General features: G+C 34.5%; 1 protein-coding gene across 3 annotated transcripts; it reads right to left on the reverse strand.

The window, feature by feature from the left end:
- Positions 1-819: 819 nt before the first annotated feature.
- LOC100374727 (uncharacterized) lies at positions 820-5,261 on the reverse strand. 3 transcript variants are annotated; one of them, XM_002734973.4, is made up of 3 exons: positions 5,032-5,261; positions 3,252-3,400; positions 820-1,173 (listed from the first exon to the last, which is right to left on the reverse strand). In XM_002734973.4, the coding sequence occupies exons 1-3, from the start codon at positions 5,122-5,124 to the stop codon at positions 987-989; spliced, it is 429 nt and encodes a 142-aa protein (XP_002735019.1). In that variant the 5' UTR covers positions 5,125-5,261; the 3' UTR covers positions 820-986. The 3 variants fall into 3 exon arrangements, with proteins under 3 accessions (XP_002735019.1, XP_085349666.1, XP_077865588.1); XM_085493540.1 differs by lacking the exon at positions 820-1,173 and adding an exon at positions 1,236-1,547; XM_078009462.2 differs by lacking the exon at positions 820-1,173 and adding an exon at positions 1,695-1,988.
- Between the last annotated feature and the right edge of the window lie 15,434 nt (positions 5,262-20,695).

Genomic DNA, 20,695 nt, shown 5'->3' on the forward strand with positions numbered 1-20,695 from the left:
ATTCAACAAAAGTGGACGGATGAATAACACAGTATTTTAAAGCGGTGCAGAACTTCTGTGTCACAAAGGCAGTGAAAAACAGAATATACATTTCATATTTTTTTTTATATATCACCTTTATGTGTATGTGAAGTAAAGACAGAAACACTGTCAGTTTAAGGTCATAATTACTGAAACATTCTTCCCTTTGACATTTCATTTTTTTAACTAATCACTAATCAAGTCAGCAAATAAGAAATTAACATGACACGTCAACTACAACTTGTAGAATACAATGTAAGTCTGACAAACACTCTATTTCAAAAATTGGTGTCAATGTCAACAATTTATTTGTCCCCACAATAATAATTAAAAAAAAAAAAAAACACAGCTCATATACATTTCACACTAATGTGACCAATCAGTGACTATTTTTTAAAACTCCATAAGTCTACATTATATGCACAGATTTGTTTTCAAAATACTCCAGTGTTGGTTACCTATTTTTTACTAAATTAAAATGGGACGGAATCATTTCATATAGTTTTGTATCTTTCTTAATGCATCAACTTTTCCAAAACTCTTGTAAACTCAGCAAACAATGTGAAAGCCTGTTTGGGGCAAACACAGACACCACAGAAAATGAGAAAATTCTTACTGTAGTTGCTCTATTAGAAGCCAACAATAATTTTGCGCATAGACACACTTCTGTCATTTATGCAATGTACTACTAATAAAGCAAATACTTGTTATACAGTAAAATACTTTATTTTAGTTGGAATTAATTTTCACTAAAGACATTTTGGCTGTTTTGGCTCTTTGAAGTTTATTCTCACTGAATTTTGATGAGTTGAATGTAAAAAATATAGAAAAAAGGTATCTTCAATATTTTGTCCCTTAAATAAATTCCAAGAGAAAAATAAAGTATTTTACACCTCTATGAATGGAATAGTAGTGGACTATACCATTAATAAAGGACAGGGGTGTAGGGTTATAAAGAAGGTTATTCAGGCATACTCCTCATCAATGCAGTATGATGGGTGTCCACGATACAACCCATAGTTTCGTAGAACTTTCTCCTTTTGCTTGTGGTCTTTCATAAGTGCATTTTGAAACATATCCTTGTCTTCTTCTTGCATTCGTTTAATGATGTCATTGTGCCAAGTACGTTCTTTCATTAATCGCTCAATGGTCCTGGAGTGGATAGCAAAGGAGAATAAACTCACAAGTCTTGTACGTAACACTTTTGAGAAGAGCTTAAAGTAGATTGGTTGTCAAAATAACATAAACAAATGACAAATTAGGTTTGATGCAAGTCATGGATAGAATCATAGTTCACATTGTGTTGTTAGGTTGAAAACCAGTGTGAACACAAAAATTATGTGCAATTGAGGATGAAAAGAACAGTTTATCCTCGATAAAATCCACAATCTCGAAGTAACTTTCCCTTTGCTCTGTTGTCACGGTAAATATCTTGTAAGATAAGGTCCTTATCACTTTTGTTCATTCTATCAAGATTTTCATCATACCAGACATGTTCTCGTACCAACCGTCTCTGTTCCTTCTTCCTGAGAAAGTCAACGAAGACGGCAGGCTTAGTTTGGAGTCATAATTCTACTACCGGTATATACTACTAGATATTGTACAACTTAACATGTTAGGCAAGCTAATGTCACTACATGGATATATTTAGTAATAAATTCAGTATCCAAGTATCCAAGATTTCAAGGTAAAACCAGTTTTAATATGTTGTATAATTTACAAATCAGATGAAAATGAAGAGGTAATTCCTATTGGTTGACAACTTCTGATAATGTAACCTAATGCTTTCCTATTGGTTGAAAATTTCTGATAATATAACCTAATGCTTTCCTATTGGTTGAAAACTTCTGATAATGTAAGCTAATGCTTTCCTATCGGTTGAAAACTTCAGCTGCTGCATATCCTACAGTTTTATCTTGTAGGTTTTACTGCCATGCTGATAAAAATGGACTCCATCTATTTTTCTCCTGAGAAATAACAGATTTAAAGATTGGTCACTACACAGAAATCAGCAATAAATAAAACTACACAAACTGTTTGCATGCAAATTCAATTATGTCTGTTTATTAAATCTTTTCTCCATTTTAATTTTTCAAATTGAATCCTAGAATTACTAAATTACTATGTGCCTCTCATTTATAACATCTGCAGGTTTCTGTTGTTCACTGTGTATGTCTCACATACACCAATTAGTAAAACTGAGATACAACACAGCATGTACTGCGAATCTGTAATTTTATGTGTTCTAATGACTTACACAAGAATATTAGATACTAGTAGATAGTAAGACAAAGAGAAGAATATTTGTTCACACTACAAACATTATTGTTAGATAGATACACTAATACTGTGAGAATATTGCTTGGACTATTTTTGTTAATTGGAAACTTCCTTAATACATCACCTTCTATGGATAGGATAGACAAAATCAATGGGAAAACAGGTGATATGTTAAGGTAGGAGCTATTCATCATTATGAACAATCATGTAGCTATGGTAACAACAAATAACATTTTTGTGTTACAATATGTACTATACACGAAAACTGTTCAAAAGTTCCATGGAACACAATGTTAAAAACATTTGTTGTCACTTTTTAAAACTCAGTTTTGAATTAATTCAGGATATCAAAAACTGTAAAACATGTCTTTTTAGCTAGCATGTTATTTTAGCTAATTTAGCTAATCTGTAATTTTGCTAATTCAAGATGTCGCTAATTTAAAATAAAGTATATTCTCACAATGAGATTGTTGGCACTTTAGCTAAATGAAGATTCAGTTAATTGTAGCTATTTAAACATGTTTTACAGTAGTACAATAAATATCTATTTTTTTTACCAATCAACAATTTGGGATATACTGTAAAATGACTAATTTTCACTGGGTTTAAATTTCACTGATTTACCATTGCAGGAGTATTCAGTGGGTTTATAACTCATGGTTTTTTATCATTTAGATAATGTGTTCTATACTAAATTATACATATTCACTAGGTTTTAATTTAGCGCATTTTCCAGTCAGCGAAATAACCTAAATTAAAACCCAGTGAATAATTAACTCTTTTACAGTATATCATAATGATGAATTGCAAAAATGCTCCAATGCTGGTGACCCCACATTTTATATTAGCATGGAGTAATGTCAGCACAATAATTTATTAGAAAGCGGATAAATTGTGGGTATTTTTATTGATGAGTCGGTATTAAGTTTTACATTGACTTGAGTACTCACCGTTCCCTTTGATGTAGAGACTGTTTCATATCTCCTTTATTACGAGTACGTAAATGTTGTTCCAATTCCTTCCTTCTGGCTTCTTCCTGATTTCGGCGTTCCTGCTCCCCTCTCGCTGCCTCTTCAGCCATTCGTGCTTGCTCCAAAGCCTATGTTTAAGAACATATCTATTGATGAGACTAGGAGTACATGCAATGATAAATACTATGCACTGTGTGCAAATTCACATGCTATACTTTAAATCATCTAGCGACTTGTTACATGGGATTAATGTTTGTAAAATGGCATAATTACTATAAACACAACATCCATGGCAGGTTGAAATCAAGGAATACCTGCATGAAGCACCATATAAAAGGTTGTAAACTCATAGTAACCACTGATACTTAATAACCGAGCTTATTACGTGCAGACAGTGTGAAACTCATTCACATAGATGTTATTGCACAAAGACACCTGTCAGTGTTTGTATAAGCAGGGAATTGAGGTCAAAGAGCAAACTGGCAGTGGAGGTTCTCTAATCTTGGTTATACTGATATCATTAATGTGTGTGTTTTGAACAAAGGTAACTTTAAACAATGCTTCTTTACAGTTCAAGTGGTCAATGGATATTAATGAGCTGCTACCATGACAACCCAAAACAAATTATCAGTAGATCAGCTGTAATTTATAGTCCTAACGAACAAAACATTTCATTCGACCAAATTCATTAAAAGCAACACACATTAAAAGACTAAGACGATTTTTTTTTTGGGGGGAGAGGGGTCATGTCATATTGTGAGACAAAATAGGGGTGGGAGACATTTTGTATTGTGTGTAATTAAGAACTACATGTGTTGTATATATCATGGACATACTAGAGTAAATACTTGAAATTAAAATTAGAATAGACTTTTTTTATTTTGATTGTGTGTCTTGTATTGCTATAAAACGGAGCGGATATACGTAAACATTAAACAAAACACTATAAACAAGCAATAAATAACATTGTACATACAAATATCTAGAAACACCAACTGAAATTTTGCATTTAGAGAAATTTTTTCATGAAGGTTTAAAAATGGATAAGCTATGGCAAATAGCTAAAAATTCACCATTGTTATAGTTCTTTGACTCTTGTGTAAGAAGTAGTTTGGTGATCATATATTTTTATTTGGGTTTTTGAACAACAGCGTAAAATAAACCCATAGTGTAAAGGTCAAGGAAATCTGATCATTTGTTTTAATTGTTGGTAGCCAAATACCTTAGCCTGTTTGTGTTTTGTAATTACAAACTTTGCAATTATAATAAGACATTAATACCAGACATTAATAATGTACTCCCAAAATAATATTCGGTTTCACCACGATATAAAAGAACGTATTCCCAAAACTACAGTCCCTCTGATAAAGGCACTGTGCCAAAACGGATGCAAATACGTCAACTTAAAAAAAATATCAACTGTAATTGTATCAATAAAAAAGTAGTTGCGCGTTTGTTTGTTTTTAAGATAATATAGAATTATATAGACTTGAGTCTAGACTAGTAACGTGACTCACTGCACGAGTACAATGTCCATTATTTGTGTTGAAATGATCAAACCTTCAAGTTATTCATTTGGAGAAACTGCATAAATTTAGACAACAAGCTTTAAATTAAATAAACAAGACACTACAGACCCCAATCCATCGAGACACACGGATCCAAGTTTATTATACTATCTGATAAATCTGGTAACAACCTATTCTGTCGTGTGATGTAGTCGGCCAGGCCAGTACACGATTCAGGTGTGAATACTCACCTCCAGTTCTTTGAGCCGAGCCATCGCAGCTTGTTTACGATCTATCGTACGCTGTTTGCGTCTTGCTTCCCAGTGGTATGCGCTTTGGCTCATTTTTTCGATTAATGTGTAGATAGATTTACTATGTTATCACTGATTTCAATCTTCCCCTTGATCTTCACCAGGTTTCGCGTGTTTCGACAGCTGCGATGTGCCAGTGAACCGAGGCTTCTTGAAGCTCTATGGCAACACGGTTGGTAACGGAGTTGAATCGATACGCATGCGCAGCAAAGTAAATAGACTCAACCCGTTGTGTCGTCACCGGAAGCGCTGTCCCAGCACAACGGTGTAGAAAGGACGCCGACCTGCAGCGTCAACGAGACTCAACCAACTAAGTGCTCTACCACAATCCCTCGCGCGCATTAAATTTATATTTGCCTCAGTCTGCGCCGCTACTGTTACGCTAATCCTATATCGGACTGTAATCAGATTGCTTCAAATCTGATACCGATCTACGGACTTCCCGATATCATGGACGTATGTAGGTCCAAGCTGGAAGCAACACCGTTTGTAATCTGATTAAAATCTGATATATTGTACGGCAAAAGAAAATGTATGATAAAAATAAATAATTAAAAACATATTTAAAAAAAAAGATAAAATCTATTATAATAATATTGCAATGTTTGCAGCATAGCTGTATTGTCAGCCAATCAATGACGATATTGCTAGATATGTGACGAAAGAAATTCGCAGAAACAGTACTACTATAACATGTTTTATGTTCTCTGAACCTTACGGGCACTGAATATTTACTTCTGATTTTCATTTCTCAAGAATGAGAATGTTCGATTCAGCATTGAAATTTTCCCCATGTTTGGTGCACTGGAAGATTATTCTATTATAATCTATTGGCAATAATAACAAAAACTGGGATCACAGACCCCCTTCTTTTAGAAAAAGAGAATCGTATGTCTATTTCACCCAGGCTTTTCAAATATAAAACTGGATAAGAACAGACAAATAATAGATATCTGCTCATCTCCCACACGGCGTTTCATCCATCACCAATCTATGCAGTTAGCAATTTAACCTGAATTACCTTTTCTGTGATCGAAATTCGAACAATATTTAGTTGTAACAAAACGTCATTGTGCAATATGTCGGCTATGAAAGAAACAGCGAGAAGAAAGCTGAAGTTCCTGTCAACAGCGGCAAAGTTATGACTATGTAAACATCTGTATCCTGTGTCGTTAAAAGGTGGTGGTCGCCGTGCCGCGCATGTGCGGCATTTGTGTTGATAAACATTGGTTCTCTCACAATCCAATGCACTCTTTTGATGGAAATCGCGAGTACGAGATTTGGCTTGGACGCAACGTGCACTAAATACAAGAGGTGACTCCTTCGATACTTTCAAATCACCAAAGAAATTACATAGTTAAAGCTTAGTAACGTCTCAGTTCCTATCCCACTAAAGGCCCTAACCCAAAGTTTCTAAAATAGTTTCTGAATATTACTGTGGTTTGCTGTACGTCGGAAAAGGGCAAATTCTAAAACATTAATCGCATTTCAATCATGCCATTAAGTATTTCACATAATATACCCATAAAGCAATGCGAGTACACACGAAAAACTATGTTTGAACATAGGGGGCTATTTTCATATTTGGAATATACGGCTATGCGGTGCTGCCTTGTCCTCATTTTCGCGGTTTGACCCCACATTTTATGATTTTCGACCCTTTTAGAAAAATTTAGGTCATTTTTAAAATGAAAACAAAATTTGTTAAGCTCAAAATCGCCTTCAACTCGATCTTTTGAGTCTATCTTTTTAACTGGTTGCGGAATATTCCCACCCATAATCCAGGTGAGTACACCCGCAGCACACCCACACACGCCGGCGGAAAAACATCCTTCTCCACACGTGTGTATGAAACATGCTAGGAGCAAACGCCCTCTGTGTGGAGTGTGTGAAAACATATAATTCCTTAGGGTGAAGGGTCAATCGTTAATCTATCGAACTTCATTTTAAGGATCATCGAATCGGATCTATCGAACTTAATTTTGAGTGAACGCTGTAGAAACTCGCGAACGCTATAGCAAATTCGGTAATCTCATCATTTTTTGTGGCAATGTTATGTTATATCTCTGTATTTGAGACTGTTCACATATTAGTATATACGTAGTATGAAAATATATACACATATGCTACGGGGCATTTATGTGTCAGAAGCTGCGTTTTTACGGTTGTTTTTAGCACAGATCCCATGGAAATACACATATGACATCGTATTCAGTTAAACGTGTTTCGCTTTTCATAAGTTTTGTGAAATACTGTTCTTAAAACAGACACGCACAATAGTAGTTAAGGTCGTATTATAGGTACGACCATGAGGGCGCTGTTCATACTCGGATGCGATGACGTCATACGGGGAGGGATGACGTCACAATGGGAGGCCGTGCATAGCTTAGCATAAATAATGACGTCACAATGGGAATTCGTGCATAAATTAGCATAAATGAGCGTCCATGGCCGTAAAGGGGATAATTTGAATGAGGATGACGTCACAATGGGATATTTTAATACATTTGCATAAATTACCATCAATTTTTTTAATTATTTTTTTTAATTATTTTTAATTATTTTTTAATTATTTTTTAATTGGACAGGCGTGGACGAAAGATTTTTCATGAGGATGACGTCACAATGGGATATTGTGAATACATTTGCATACATAAAATTGATGTGAATACGAGGTCGTGTCGAGGTCATCGTGAATACATTTGCATAAATTACCATCATTTTTTTAATTATTTTTTTTTAATTATTTTTAATTATTTTTAATTATTTTTAATTGGACAGGCGTGGACGAAAGATTTTTCAGAATGTGTCATAGAGGGCGCTCTCTCTCACACACACACTAATAAATACACGGCATTTTTGAAAACTAACGGAGTTTAGGGCTAATCTGCACTGGCTCGGAAGGTTGTAAATGTTTAGCTAGTTTGAATTTCTAATTTGCATAACATTACTGAGAATGAACGTGCATTCAACGCCACAAGTCTTTTGTTTTTTTAGCCAATCAGAATTCATCTTCCGAGCCAGTGCAGATCAGCAGGGAGTTTATTGCACAAAAAAAGTAAACAAGAATGAAATATTGACATGGAGTATACATTCATGGCGTGGTTGAGTATTTTTTTTTAACGCCACGAAAAAAACATACGATGTGAGTAAGGAAAATAGTTGCGTAGCGTATAAATGTTTAGCATGATTAAATATTTCTTAACACCTCGAAAAATACATGTAAATGTGCGGCGTGGTTAAATTCATTTTTCACGTCACGAGAAATACGAGTACATAAACGATTCGATTAAATACACGGAAGAGTGAAAAGTCAATAATTATACAGTAAACAGTGAACAATAAAAATAATTCATTTTATATATACATATGTTGTTCATCGTTTATATTTTCTTACCTCATATTTGCTTTGTTTTGTTTGAGTAAATTATTTTTAACGACACGAAAAAATACGAGTACATAAACGATTCGATTAAAAACACATAAAAGGGAAACGTCAATAATAGTAAACAGTGAACAATAAATAATAATTCATTCTATATATACATGTTCATTTTTACATTTCTTACATCCTTTCAATGAGTCAAGCAGTCTGTACATTTTTTTTATTCCATCGTTCCAATCAGAATCGCTCATCTGTCGTAGAAGAAAAAAAGAGAGAGAGAGAGAATAATATTAAAAACCAATAGTCACCCCATAAAACTGCGGTAATAAACCCCGCTAAAATGCAAAGTATGCAAAATCGGTTGATCGACGTACAGTTTGTTTTTTTCAAAAATGGTGGACTACGCTACGATGAGTTAAAATATATAATTACGTGATCGTTTCACAGAATAACGTTTGACATACATAATCATCACACGGAATGAGTTTACGGTGTAACGTAGCGATTTTCGTTTTTCCCTTGGCGAAGAAGATATGTCCTCGCCTTCTTGCCGAAGATTCAAAGGCGGTAGACCAAGTTTGACCTTCTGTGAAAGGTCATCTCATGGATATCTACACAACGAGTCATACACGACGTATTGGCTACACATTGCTTGAAATCAAAGTATTTGATGATTGTAGATCCACGTACGAGAAATCTCTTAAATTCTGTGACATGACTACCGTACGAGTCAAAATAATCTTCGTGGTAAGGTATTTCAGACAGAAAGTGGCCCAATGCGTTCCACCCGCGAACATCAACGGTGTTTGATACGAGCGATGTGTATTATTCCGAAGCACTGTCCGTGAATGCCAGTTTGAACTCAATCACAAGATTAAGTGTGAGCGCATAGGATTATTTATAAATCGTTTGTCATAAGTGTTCCTAATGTGAAATAGACCTCCCACGTAGATGATAAACAACAGATGTTGGTGTATTTGTATATTCATGTTATCTAAAACATGAACACTCGCAAACAGCCTGAGGGATAGGGTTTCAAGTTGAAAGCATTACCCCTATACCTGCGTGTATGGGATAATGATAACAGGACGGGAAACACGGGGTCAACTTGATTCGGTCAACGTGAATCAGTATGGTTCTTGTCCATCACCAATTCACTTTTCTGAAAAGGCACACCCCCACAGAGTGTAATGGCATTCCACAGCTACCATCCAAGTGCTACAATTGATTTACTCAGTAGCGTTAATTTGGATTAGCGTTAATTTGGATTAGCGCTTCCTTCTCATCACTTTTCTCATCACAGTGACGTCTTGCGTAGTTATATAGTGTCTTCACATACGCGCTAAAGATTCCTGACCTGACACCATTCAGTTACTCTGATCGTTTTTGTATCATTTTTGAAGGTTTATTTTACAACGACTGGAAAACCGACTGAAAATTCTAGAAGAGGCAAGAACGAACGTTACATTTGAATGGTCAAATGACAAGGGGCTGACCCCGCTTGAATGCGCAACAGAATGTATTAAATACAACCATATTCAATATTTCGCTTTTTTAGTGTTGACCCATTTAAACGACAGAACCAGTCTCGAAACACTGAAAGCCATAGCGGATGCTTCAAAAAACGAATTTCTCTTCCAATGGCTCGAAACCAAATTAAATGAAGCACTATGATTCTTCACAAATTACGATGACATCCTTCACAGCCTGGCAAAAGAAATCACTCAACTAACCTCACCACCAGATTCGAATTTCCACGATCAACGATCAACGACGAAAAAAATTAACCATTGAGGTAACAGGCTTCGCTACAGAGAAACAATGGAAGTTACTAGCTCGCCAAATTGAATACTTTGAAACGGGACATCTAGCCGATCATCATCGAGACATCGACTCAGAGACTGTACGCCTCAGCAAAACAACCGATTGATGAATTCGTGGACTCAAATTCTAACAAGAACAATTCTGACATAATACTTAAACTACGCTCCTTGCAAGAACATGTGGACATGAACACGACATTTCTACCCACAAGATGAAGGACATAATTTTAGTATATCTGTTAATTACTTTACGATTGGAAACTGTCGATAGAACACATTTTTATGAATGAATTGGTTTTCCGATTTGAAAATCATTGAGTAGGTATTCATGCATTAATTAATTAATAATGATCAGTCCATTGAATTTGTGTCTCACCCCCAAAAAAAAATCAGAACAGCATTACTAGACATCTCCATATTATCCAAATTTCGAAATTATACATATTTTAATATTAAATTTACTATTTTTTTACCATCAAACTACTGAATCACTGTACATATAATATACTATACGTATACCATTGACAAATTCAGACTCCGCTTATAAATTATACTCGATTATGTTTTTACCAATCATTACCCCGCCCATCATTCATGATTCGATTGACCACGTTCTGAATAATTCGTACACACAGATAAACGGATTTTTGCGATATACATGACTTCTTGTTTTCACTCCAAAACTTACTGCTTATTTGATCCCTCAATCAAAAGCTGTTTTACTTGGGATTGACCAAGAGTGTATTTCCACGTTAAACTGATGTGACGACATGTCGGTCATCAACGATTTCATAAAGGGTGACTGTCGAAAAGTGGGACACCAATAATTTAAAATAATTAGTTATACTGGAGAGAATAGATGACATTGTTTAATATTATAGAGATGTTGCGTAGTTCGTTCTTTGACGGTAAGCACGTACGCATACCATACACGTTGTATGCTAATTCATGTTAAATACAATGCGCTAAGTTTTTATTATTCCCAAGATGTACAGAGAGCACTCGCTTATCCATTAGACAGATTCCACTATACAATTACATGTATAATATCCTGACCGCATTGTTTACACTCTCGTAAATCGACTGTTTGACGTGACTGGGGCACCGGTGGACGAGGAATGCGTGCGTGCACATTACATTTCGTCAACACTTTCATTCATAATAGTATCACTTGCAATATGGCGTAATATCAATTGCCGATCTTCAAAATACTGTATGTATGTATGCACGTTGTAGTTCGAATGATTATATATTTCTTTTATTTTGCCATTTTTGTCGATTCTTTCATTATGAACAGTGTTGACTTGCTCTCGAAATAAATACTTTTACACCGATGTTACCGTTTGTAATGTTTATAAGTGTATACGTGAAAGATATTCGCCTTTGAAATAATAATTGAAGACACAACTATATAGTCTTCAAATCAGCTGGGTGTTATTATTGAAGTAACGCACGACGCGTGATATTGTTGTAATGGGGTCTGATCGCGTTCCATAACTCCTGAATAATGCCATGAATCAAATTGTCCTAACAACATGGTAAACACGGGTCAGCAATAAGTAGCTATTTTATCGGTGAGGAAAGATCTGCTTCTTGATTGCGATTATGATTATGTCTAATATAATGTATAATAATCTATTACTCTACGTACACAACTTGAAGTGGGCTTTTCAATTCAACTCACTGCGGCCGTACACAACATGGCTAGTTCCCCCTTCGAAAGAGTGCGTGCGTGTGTTGCAACGCTATCTGTGACCACTGAGCTTTTCAAATATTTACAAAGCACGATGTGATAACTGAGGTGGTAAACTGACCATGATGTCAATATCCAACCATCTAATTTGCACAATAACAATTAAAATTGAAACCGTTTTCATGCGTGGGATCTTGGTTGGAAATACAACGAAGTAACAAAAAACCAGCAAAGTGTAACAATAATAAAATCACAAACAAGTGAATGTAAAGCAAAACAAAAAGAAAATATTTGGTGTTTGGTTTAGGCATTTGGCATTTTAGGATTTTTTTTTCTTATCGTGCCCTGAATCAGATGTGGACGAATGTTCCTAGCTCAATGATTGTTTTGTCATTTTAACTTTTTAGTATACCTGTTAGGTGTTCATCATCTGTCCTAAAGTTGATTTTATTGTATTTAATATTTTAATCATGATTTTTTTTTGTTTCTTATTGTATAGATTACAATTGAGAAGATATTTTTTTTCGTTCTCAATTTTCTAGTTGTCACAAACTGAGCAAATTCAGTCTTCAGCTATAAGATTATATACAATAAAGTAACAAAAATAAGCAATGTGTAACAATAATAAAATCACAAACATTTGAATGTAAAGAAAAACAAAATTATTTTGTGGTTGGTTTAGGCATCTGGTATTTTAGTTTTTTTCTTGTCGTAACCTGAAACAGATGTAGACGAATTTTCCTAGCTCAATGATTATTTTGTCATTTTAACTTCTTAGTATATCTGTTAGGTGTTCATCGTCCGTCCTAAAGTTGATTTTATTGTATTTAATATTTTAATCATGATTATTTCGTTCCTCCAAGTATAGATTACAATTGAGAAGTTGTTTTTCGTTCTCAATTTTCTAGTTGTCACAAACTGGGCAAATTTAGTCTTCAGCTATAAAGTTATTATATCTACCCCCTTTCCATTTGAAGGGTATGAGCCTTTATTCCGAGTTTCGCCTTAGCGCAGCACTATGTTTTAGATTTTTTATTGTGGTGAGATATTTTTTATATGCAAATTCTGTTTTAATTTTCTGTAGGTTCGTAACTTGTTTTTATGATGTGTACTTTTATTTGCATCATGTAATGTTTCTGTGCTATGAATTTCTAAAGGATTGTTCGAATTACCTGTCAATGTTTCAATGATTTTCTTTTTTGTCATCCTGAGATTTATGTGTATTCCAAAATATTTTTTTCCATAGTCAAATTGTCTAAAATCTGATTCATGTCTTTTACAAGGATATTTTCTCAACTCTAACAGGCTTGCCAAATTTCTTGGTTTGCTATTTACTTTGATTCATGTCTTTTACCCAGTTGTCTTTTCCCTTTTCGTCAATATGTATTCCAAGTTTGTGAGCTTCGTGAACTAGCGAGTTCGAGTTAGAATTATTTATTTTGATCCAATATTTCAATCTAGTTGCTATGGGGGAGGATATTTTCCCAACTCTAGCAGGCTAGCGAAATTTCTTGCTTTGCTATTTAATTTTAGAAGGTATTTGCAGTAATGTATTTTCATTTTTTTCCATTGGTCTTTTGATTGGAAAAACAAAACAAAAACAAAATGTATACTTTCTATATACTCAATTTCAATTACTCAGTTTTTAATCTATTCTTTTTGATTATTTACTCATTAGTAGATTTCCCCTTCTTTGTGTAATAAACTCCGTTAGTTTTCAAAATGACGTGTATTTATTAGAGTGTGCGTGTGTGTGTGTGTGTGTGTGTGTGTGTGTGTGTGTGTGTGTGAGCGCCCTCTACGATGCATTCTGAAAATCTTTCGTCCACGCCTGTCCAATTAAAAATAATTAAAACATCCAATTAAAATAAAAGGATGGTAATTTATGCACGCCTGTCCAATTAAAAAATAATTAAAACATCCAATTAAAAAATAATAAAAAAAAAATTGATGGTAATTTATGCAAATGTATTCACGATGACCTCGACACGACCTCGTATTCACATCAATTTTATGTATGCAAATGTATTCACAATATCCCATTGTGACGTCATCCTCATTTAAATGAACTCTTCACACCCATTTATGCTAATTTATGCACGAAATCCTATTGTGACGTCATCATTTACGCTAATCTATGCTTACATCCATTTATGCTAATTTATGTACGAAATCTTATTGTGACGTCATCATTTATGCTAATATATGCTTCCACCTCGGTACGACCATGAGGGCGTTGTTCATATTGGGATGCGATGACGTCATACTTGGAAGCATATATTAGCATAAATGATGACGTCACAATAAGATTTCGTACATAAATTAGCATAAATGGATGTAAGCATAGATTAGCGTAAATGATGACGTCACAATAGGATTTCGTGCATAAATTAGCATAAATGGGTGTGAAGAGTTCATTTAAATGAGGATGACGTCACAATGGGATATTGTGAATACATTTGCATACATAAAATTGATGTGAATACGAGGTCGTGTCGAGGTCATCGTGAATACATTTGCATAAATTACCATCAATTTTTTTTTTATTATTTTTTAATTGGATGTTTTAATTATTTTTTAATTGGACAGGCGTGCATAAATTACCATCCTTTTATTTTAATTGGATGTTTTAATTATTTTTAATTGGACAGGCGTGGACGAAAGATTTTCAGAATGCATCGTAGAGGGCGCTCACACACACACACACACACACACACACACACACACACACACACACACACGCACACTCTAATAAATACACGTCATTTTGAAAACTAACGGAGTTTATTACACAAAGAAGGGGAAATCTACTAATGAGTAAATAATCAAAAAGAATAGATTAAAAACTGAGTAATTGAAATTGAGTATATAGAAAGTATACATTTTGTTTTTGTTTTGTTTTTCCAATCAAAAGACCAATGGAAAAAAATGAAAATACATTACTGCAAATACCTTCTAAAATTAAATAGCAAAGCAAGAAATTTCGCTAGCCTGCTAGAGTTGGGAAAATATCCTCCCCCATAGCAACTAGATTGAAATATTGGATCAAAATAAATAATTCTAACTCGAACTCGCTAGTTCACGAAGCTCACAAACTTGGAATACATATTGACGAAAAGGGAAAAGACAACTGGGTAAAAGACATGAATCAAAGTAAATAGCAAACCAAGAAATTTGGCAAGCCTGTTAGAGTTGAGAAAATATCCTTGTAAAAGACATGAATCAGATTTTAGACAATTTGACTATGGAAAAAAATATTTTGGAATACACATAAATCTCAGGATGACAAAAAAGAAAATCATTGAAACATTGACAGGTAATTCGAACAATCCTTTAGAAATTCATAGCACAGAAACATTACATGATGCAAATAAAAGTACACATCATAAAAACAAGTTACGAACCTACAGAAAATTAAAACAGAATTTGCATATAAAAAATATCTCACCACAATAAAAAATCTAAAACATAGTGCTGCGCTAAGGCGAAACTCGGAATAAAGGCTCATACCCTTCAAATGGAAAGGGGGTAGATATAATAACTTTATAGCTGAAGACTAAATTTGCCCAGTTTGTGACAACTAGAAAATTGAGAACGAAAAACAACTTCTCAATTGTAATCTATACTTGGAGGAACGAAATAATCATGATTAAAATATTAAATACAATAAAATCAACTTTAGGACGGACGATGAACACCTAACAGATATACTAAGAAGTTAAAATGACAAAATAATCATTGAGCTAGGAAAATTCGTCTACATCTGTTTCAGGTTACGACAAGAAAAAAACTAAAATACCAGATGCCTAAACCAACCACAAAATAATTTTGTTTTTCTTTACATTCAAATGTTTGTGATTTTATTATTGTTACACATTGCTTATTTTTGTTACTTTATTGTATATAATCTTATAGCTGAAGACTGAATTTGCTCAGTTTGTGACAACTAGAAAATTGAGAACGAAAAAAAATATCTTCTCAATTGTAATCTATACAATAAGAAACAAAAAAAAATCATGATTAAAATATTAAATACAATAAAATCAACTTTAGGACAGATGATGAACACCTAACAGGTATACTAAAAAGTTAAAATGACAAAACAATCATTGAGCTAGGAACATTCGTCCACATCTGATTCAGGGCACGATAAGAAAAAAAAATCCTAAAATGCCAAATGCCTAAACCAAACACCAAATATTTTCTTTTTGTTTTGCTTTACATTCACTTGTTTGTGATTTTATTATTGTTACACTTTGCTGGTTTTTTGTTACTTCGTTGTATTTCCAACCAAGATCCCACGCATGAAAACGGTTTCAATTTTAATTGTTATTGTGCAAATTAGATGGTTGGATATTGACATCATGGTCAGTTTACCACCTCAGTTATCACATCGTGCTTTGTAAATATTTGAAAAGCTCAGTGGTCACAGATAGCGTTGCAACACACGCACGCACTCTTTCGAAGGGGGAACTAGCCATGTTGTGTACGGCCGCAGTGAGTTGAATTGAAAAGCCCACTTCAAGTTGTGTACGTAGAGTAATAGATTATTATACATTATATTAGACATAATCATAATCGCAATCAAGAAGCAGATCTTTCCTCACCGATAAAATAGCTACTTATTGCTGACCCGTGTTTACCATGTTGTTAGGACAATTTGATTCATGGCATTATTCAGGAGTTATGGAACGCGATCAGACCCCATTACAACAATATCACGCGTCGTGCGTTACTTCAATAATAACACCCAGCTGATTTGAAGACTATATAGTTGTGTCTTCAATTATTATTTCAAAGGCGAATATCTTTCACGTATACACTTATAAACATTACAAACGGTAACATCGGTGTAAAAGTATTTATTTCGAGAGCAAGTCAACACTGTTCATAATGAAAGAATCGACAAAAATGGCAAAATAAAAGAAATATATAATCATTCGAACTACAACGTGCATACATACATACAGTATTTTGAAGATCGGCAATTGATATTACGCCATATTGCAAGTGATACTATTATGAATGAAAGTGTTGACGAAATGTAATGTGCACGCACGCATTCCTCGTCCACCGGTGCCCCAGTCACGTCAAACAGTCGATTTACGAGAGTGTAAACAATGCGGTCAGGATATTATACATGTAATTGTATAGTGGAATCTGTCTAATGGATAAGCGAGTGCTCTCTGTACATCTTGGGAATAATAAAAACTTAGCGCATTGTATTTAACATGAATTAGCATACAACGTGTATGGTATGCGTACGTGCTTACCGTCAAAGAACGAACTACGCAACATCTCTATAATATTAAACAATGTCATCTATTCTCTCCAGTATAACTAATTATTTTAAATTATTGGTGTCCCACTTTTCGACAGTCACCCTTTATGAAATCGTTGATGACCGACATGTCGTCACATCAGTTTAACGTGGAAATACACTCTTGGTCAATCCCAAGTAAAACAGCTTTTGATTGAGGGATCAAATAAGCAGTAAGTTTTGGAGTGAAAACAAGAAGTCATGTATATCGCAAAAATCCGTTTATCTGTGTGTACGAATTATTCAGAACGTGGTCAATCGAATCATGAATGATGGGCGGGGTAATGATTGGTAAAAACATAATCGAGTATAATTTATAAGCGGAGTCTGAATTTGTCAATGGTATACGTATAGTATATTATATGTACAGTGATTCAGTAGTTTGATGGTAAAAAAATAGTAAATTTAATATTAAAATATGTATAATTTCGAAATTTGGATAATATGGAGATGTCTAGTAATGCTGTTCTGATTTTTTTTTTGGGGTGAGACACAAATTCAATGGACTGATCATTATTAATTAATTAATGCATGAATACCTACTCAATGATTTTCAAATCGGAAAACCAATTCATTCATAAAAATGTGTTCTATCGACAGTTTCCAATCGTAAAGTAATTAACAGATATACTAAAATTATGTCCTTCATCGTGTGGGTAGAAATGTCGTGTTCATGTCCACATGTTCTTGCAAGGAGCGTAGTTTAAGTATTATGTCAGAATTGTTCTTGTTAGAATTTGAGTCCACGAATTCATCAATCGGTTGTTTTGCTGAGGCGTACAGTCTCTGAGTCGATGTCTCGATGATGATCGGCTAGATGTCCCGTTTCAAAGTATTCAATTTGGCGAGCTAGTAACTTCCATTGTTTCTCTGTAGCGAAGCCTGTTACCTCAATGGTTAATTTTTTTCGTCGTTGATCGTTGATCGTGGAAATTCGAATCTGGTGGTGAGGTTAGTTGAGTGATTTCTTTTGCCAGGCTGTGAAGGATGTCATCGTAATTTGTGAAGAATCATAGTGCTTCATTTAATTTGGTTTCGAGCCATTGGAAGAGAAATTCGTTTTTTGAAGCATCCGCTATGGCTTTCAGTGTTTCGAGACTGGTTCTGTCGTTTAAATGGGTCAACACTAAAAAAGCGAAATATTGAATATGGTTGTATTTAATACATTCTGTTGCGCATTCAAGCGGGGTCAGCCCCTTGTCATTTGACCATTCAAATGTAACGTTCGTTCTTGCCTCTTCTAGAATTTTCAGTCGGTTTTCCAGTCGTTGTAAAATAAACCTTCAAAAATGATACAAAAACGATCAGAGTAACTGAATGGTGTCAGGTCAGGAATCTTTAGCGCGTATGTGAAGACACTATATAACTACGCAAGACGTCACTGTGATGAGAAAAGTGATGAGAAGGAAGCGCTAATCCAAATTAACGCTAATCCAAATTAACGCTACTGAGTAAATCAATTGTAGCACTTGGATGGTAGCTGTGGAATGCCATTACACTCTGTGGGGGTGTGCCTTTTCAGAAAAGTGAATTGGTGATGGACAAGAACCATACTGATTCACGTTGACCGAATCAAGTTGACCCCGTGTTTCCCGTCCTGTTATCATTATCCCATACACGCAGGTATAGGGGTAATGCTTTCAACTTGAAACCCTATCCCTCAGGCTGTTTGCGAGTGTTCATGTTTTAGATAACATGAATATACAAATACACCAACATCTGTTGTTTATCATCTACGTGGGAGGTCTATTTCACATTAGGAACACTTATGACAAACGATTTATAAATAATCCTATGCGCTCACACTTAATCTTGTGATTGAGTTCAAACTGGCATTCACGGACAGTGCTTCGGAATAATACACATCGCTCGTATCAAACACCGTTGATGTTCGCGGGTGGAACGCATTGGGCCACTTTCTGTCTGAAATACCTTACCACGAAGATTATTTTGACTCGTACGGTAGTCATGTCACAGAATTTAAGAGATTTCTCGTACGTGGATCTACAATCATCAAATACTTTGATTTCAAGCAATGTGTAGCCAATACGTCGTGTATGACTCGTTGTGTAGATATCCATGAGATGACCTTTCACAGAAGGTCAAACTTGGTCTACCGCCTTTGAATCTTCGGCAAGAAGGCGAGGACATATCTTCTTCGCCAAGGGAAAAACGAAAATCGCTACGTTACACCGTAAACTCATTCCGTGTGATGATTATGTATGTCAAACGTTATTCTGTGAAACGATCACGTAATTATATATTTTAACTCATCGTAGCGTAGTCCACCATTTTTGAAAAAAACAAACTGTACGTCGATCAACCGATTTTGCATACTTTGCATTTTAGCGGGGTTTATTACCGCAGTTTTATGGGGTGACTATTGGTTTTTAATATTATTCTCTCTCTCTCTCTTTTTTTCTTCTACGACAGATGAGCGATTCTGATTGGAACGATGGAATAAAAAAAATGTACAGACTGCTTGACTCATTGAAAGGATGTAAGAAATGTAAAAATGAACATGTATATATAGAATGAATTATTATTTATTGTTCACTGTTTACTATTATTGACGTTTCCCTTTTATGTGTTTTTAATCGAATCGTTTATGTACTCGTATTTTTTCGTGTCGTTAAAAATAATTTACTCAAACAAAACAAAGCAAATATGAGGTAAGAAAATATAAACGATGAACAACATATGTATATATAAAATGAATTATTTTTATTGTTCACTGTTTACTGTATAATTATTGACTTTTCACTCTTCCGTGTATTTAATCGAATCGTTTATGTACTCGTATTTCTCGTGACGTGAAAAATGAATTTAACCACGCCGCACATTTACATGTATTTTTCGAGGTGTTAAGAAATATTTAATCATGCTAAACATTTATACGCTACGCAACTATTTTCCTTACTCACATCGTATGTTTTTTTCGTGGCGTTAAAAAAAAATACTCAACCACGCCATGAATGTATACTCCATGTCAATATTTCATTCTTGTTTACTTTTTTTGTGCAATAAACTCCCTGCTGATCTGCACTGGCTCGGAAGATGAATTCTGATTGGCTAAAAAAACAAAAGACTTGTGGCGTTGAATGCACGTTCATTCTCAGTAATGTTATGCAAATTAGAAATTCAAACTAGCTAAACATTTACAACCTTCCGAGCCAGTGCAGATTAGCCCTAAACTCCGTTAGTTTTCAAAAATGCCGTGTATTTATTAGTGTGTGTGTGAGAGAGAGCGCCCTCTATGACACATTCTGAAAAATCTTTCGTCCACGCCTGTCCAATTAAAAATAATTAAAAATAATTAAAAATAATTAAAAAAAAATAATTAAAAAAATGATGGTAATTTATGCAAATGTATTCACGATGAC

Source organism: Saccoglossus kowalevskii, chromosome 19 (assembly GCF_978046115.1).
Source record: "Saccoglossus kowalevskii chromosome 19, keSacKowa6.1, whole genome shotgun sequence".
In the NCBI taxonomy this organism is placed as follows: domain Eukaryota; kingdom Metazoa; phylum Hemichordata; class Enteropneusta; family Harrimaniidae; genus Saccoglossus; species Saccoglossus kowalevskii.

Coding starts and splice junctions, on each gene's coding strand:
- LOC100374727 (XM_002734973.4), bottom strand. CDS start 5,124: ATGAGCCAAAGCGCATACCACTGGGAAGCAAGACGCAAACAGCGTACG. Junction 3,401..5,031: donor CTCGGCTCAAAGAACTGGAG/GTGAGTATTCAC, acceptor TCTTAAACATAG/GCTTTGGAGCAAGCACGAAT. Junction 1,174..3,251: donor TCTCTACATCAAAGGGAACG/GTGAGTACTCAA, acceptor TATCCACTCCAG/GACCATTGAGCGATTAATGA.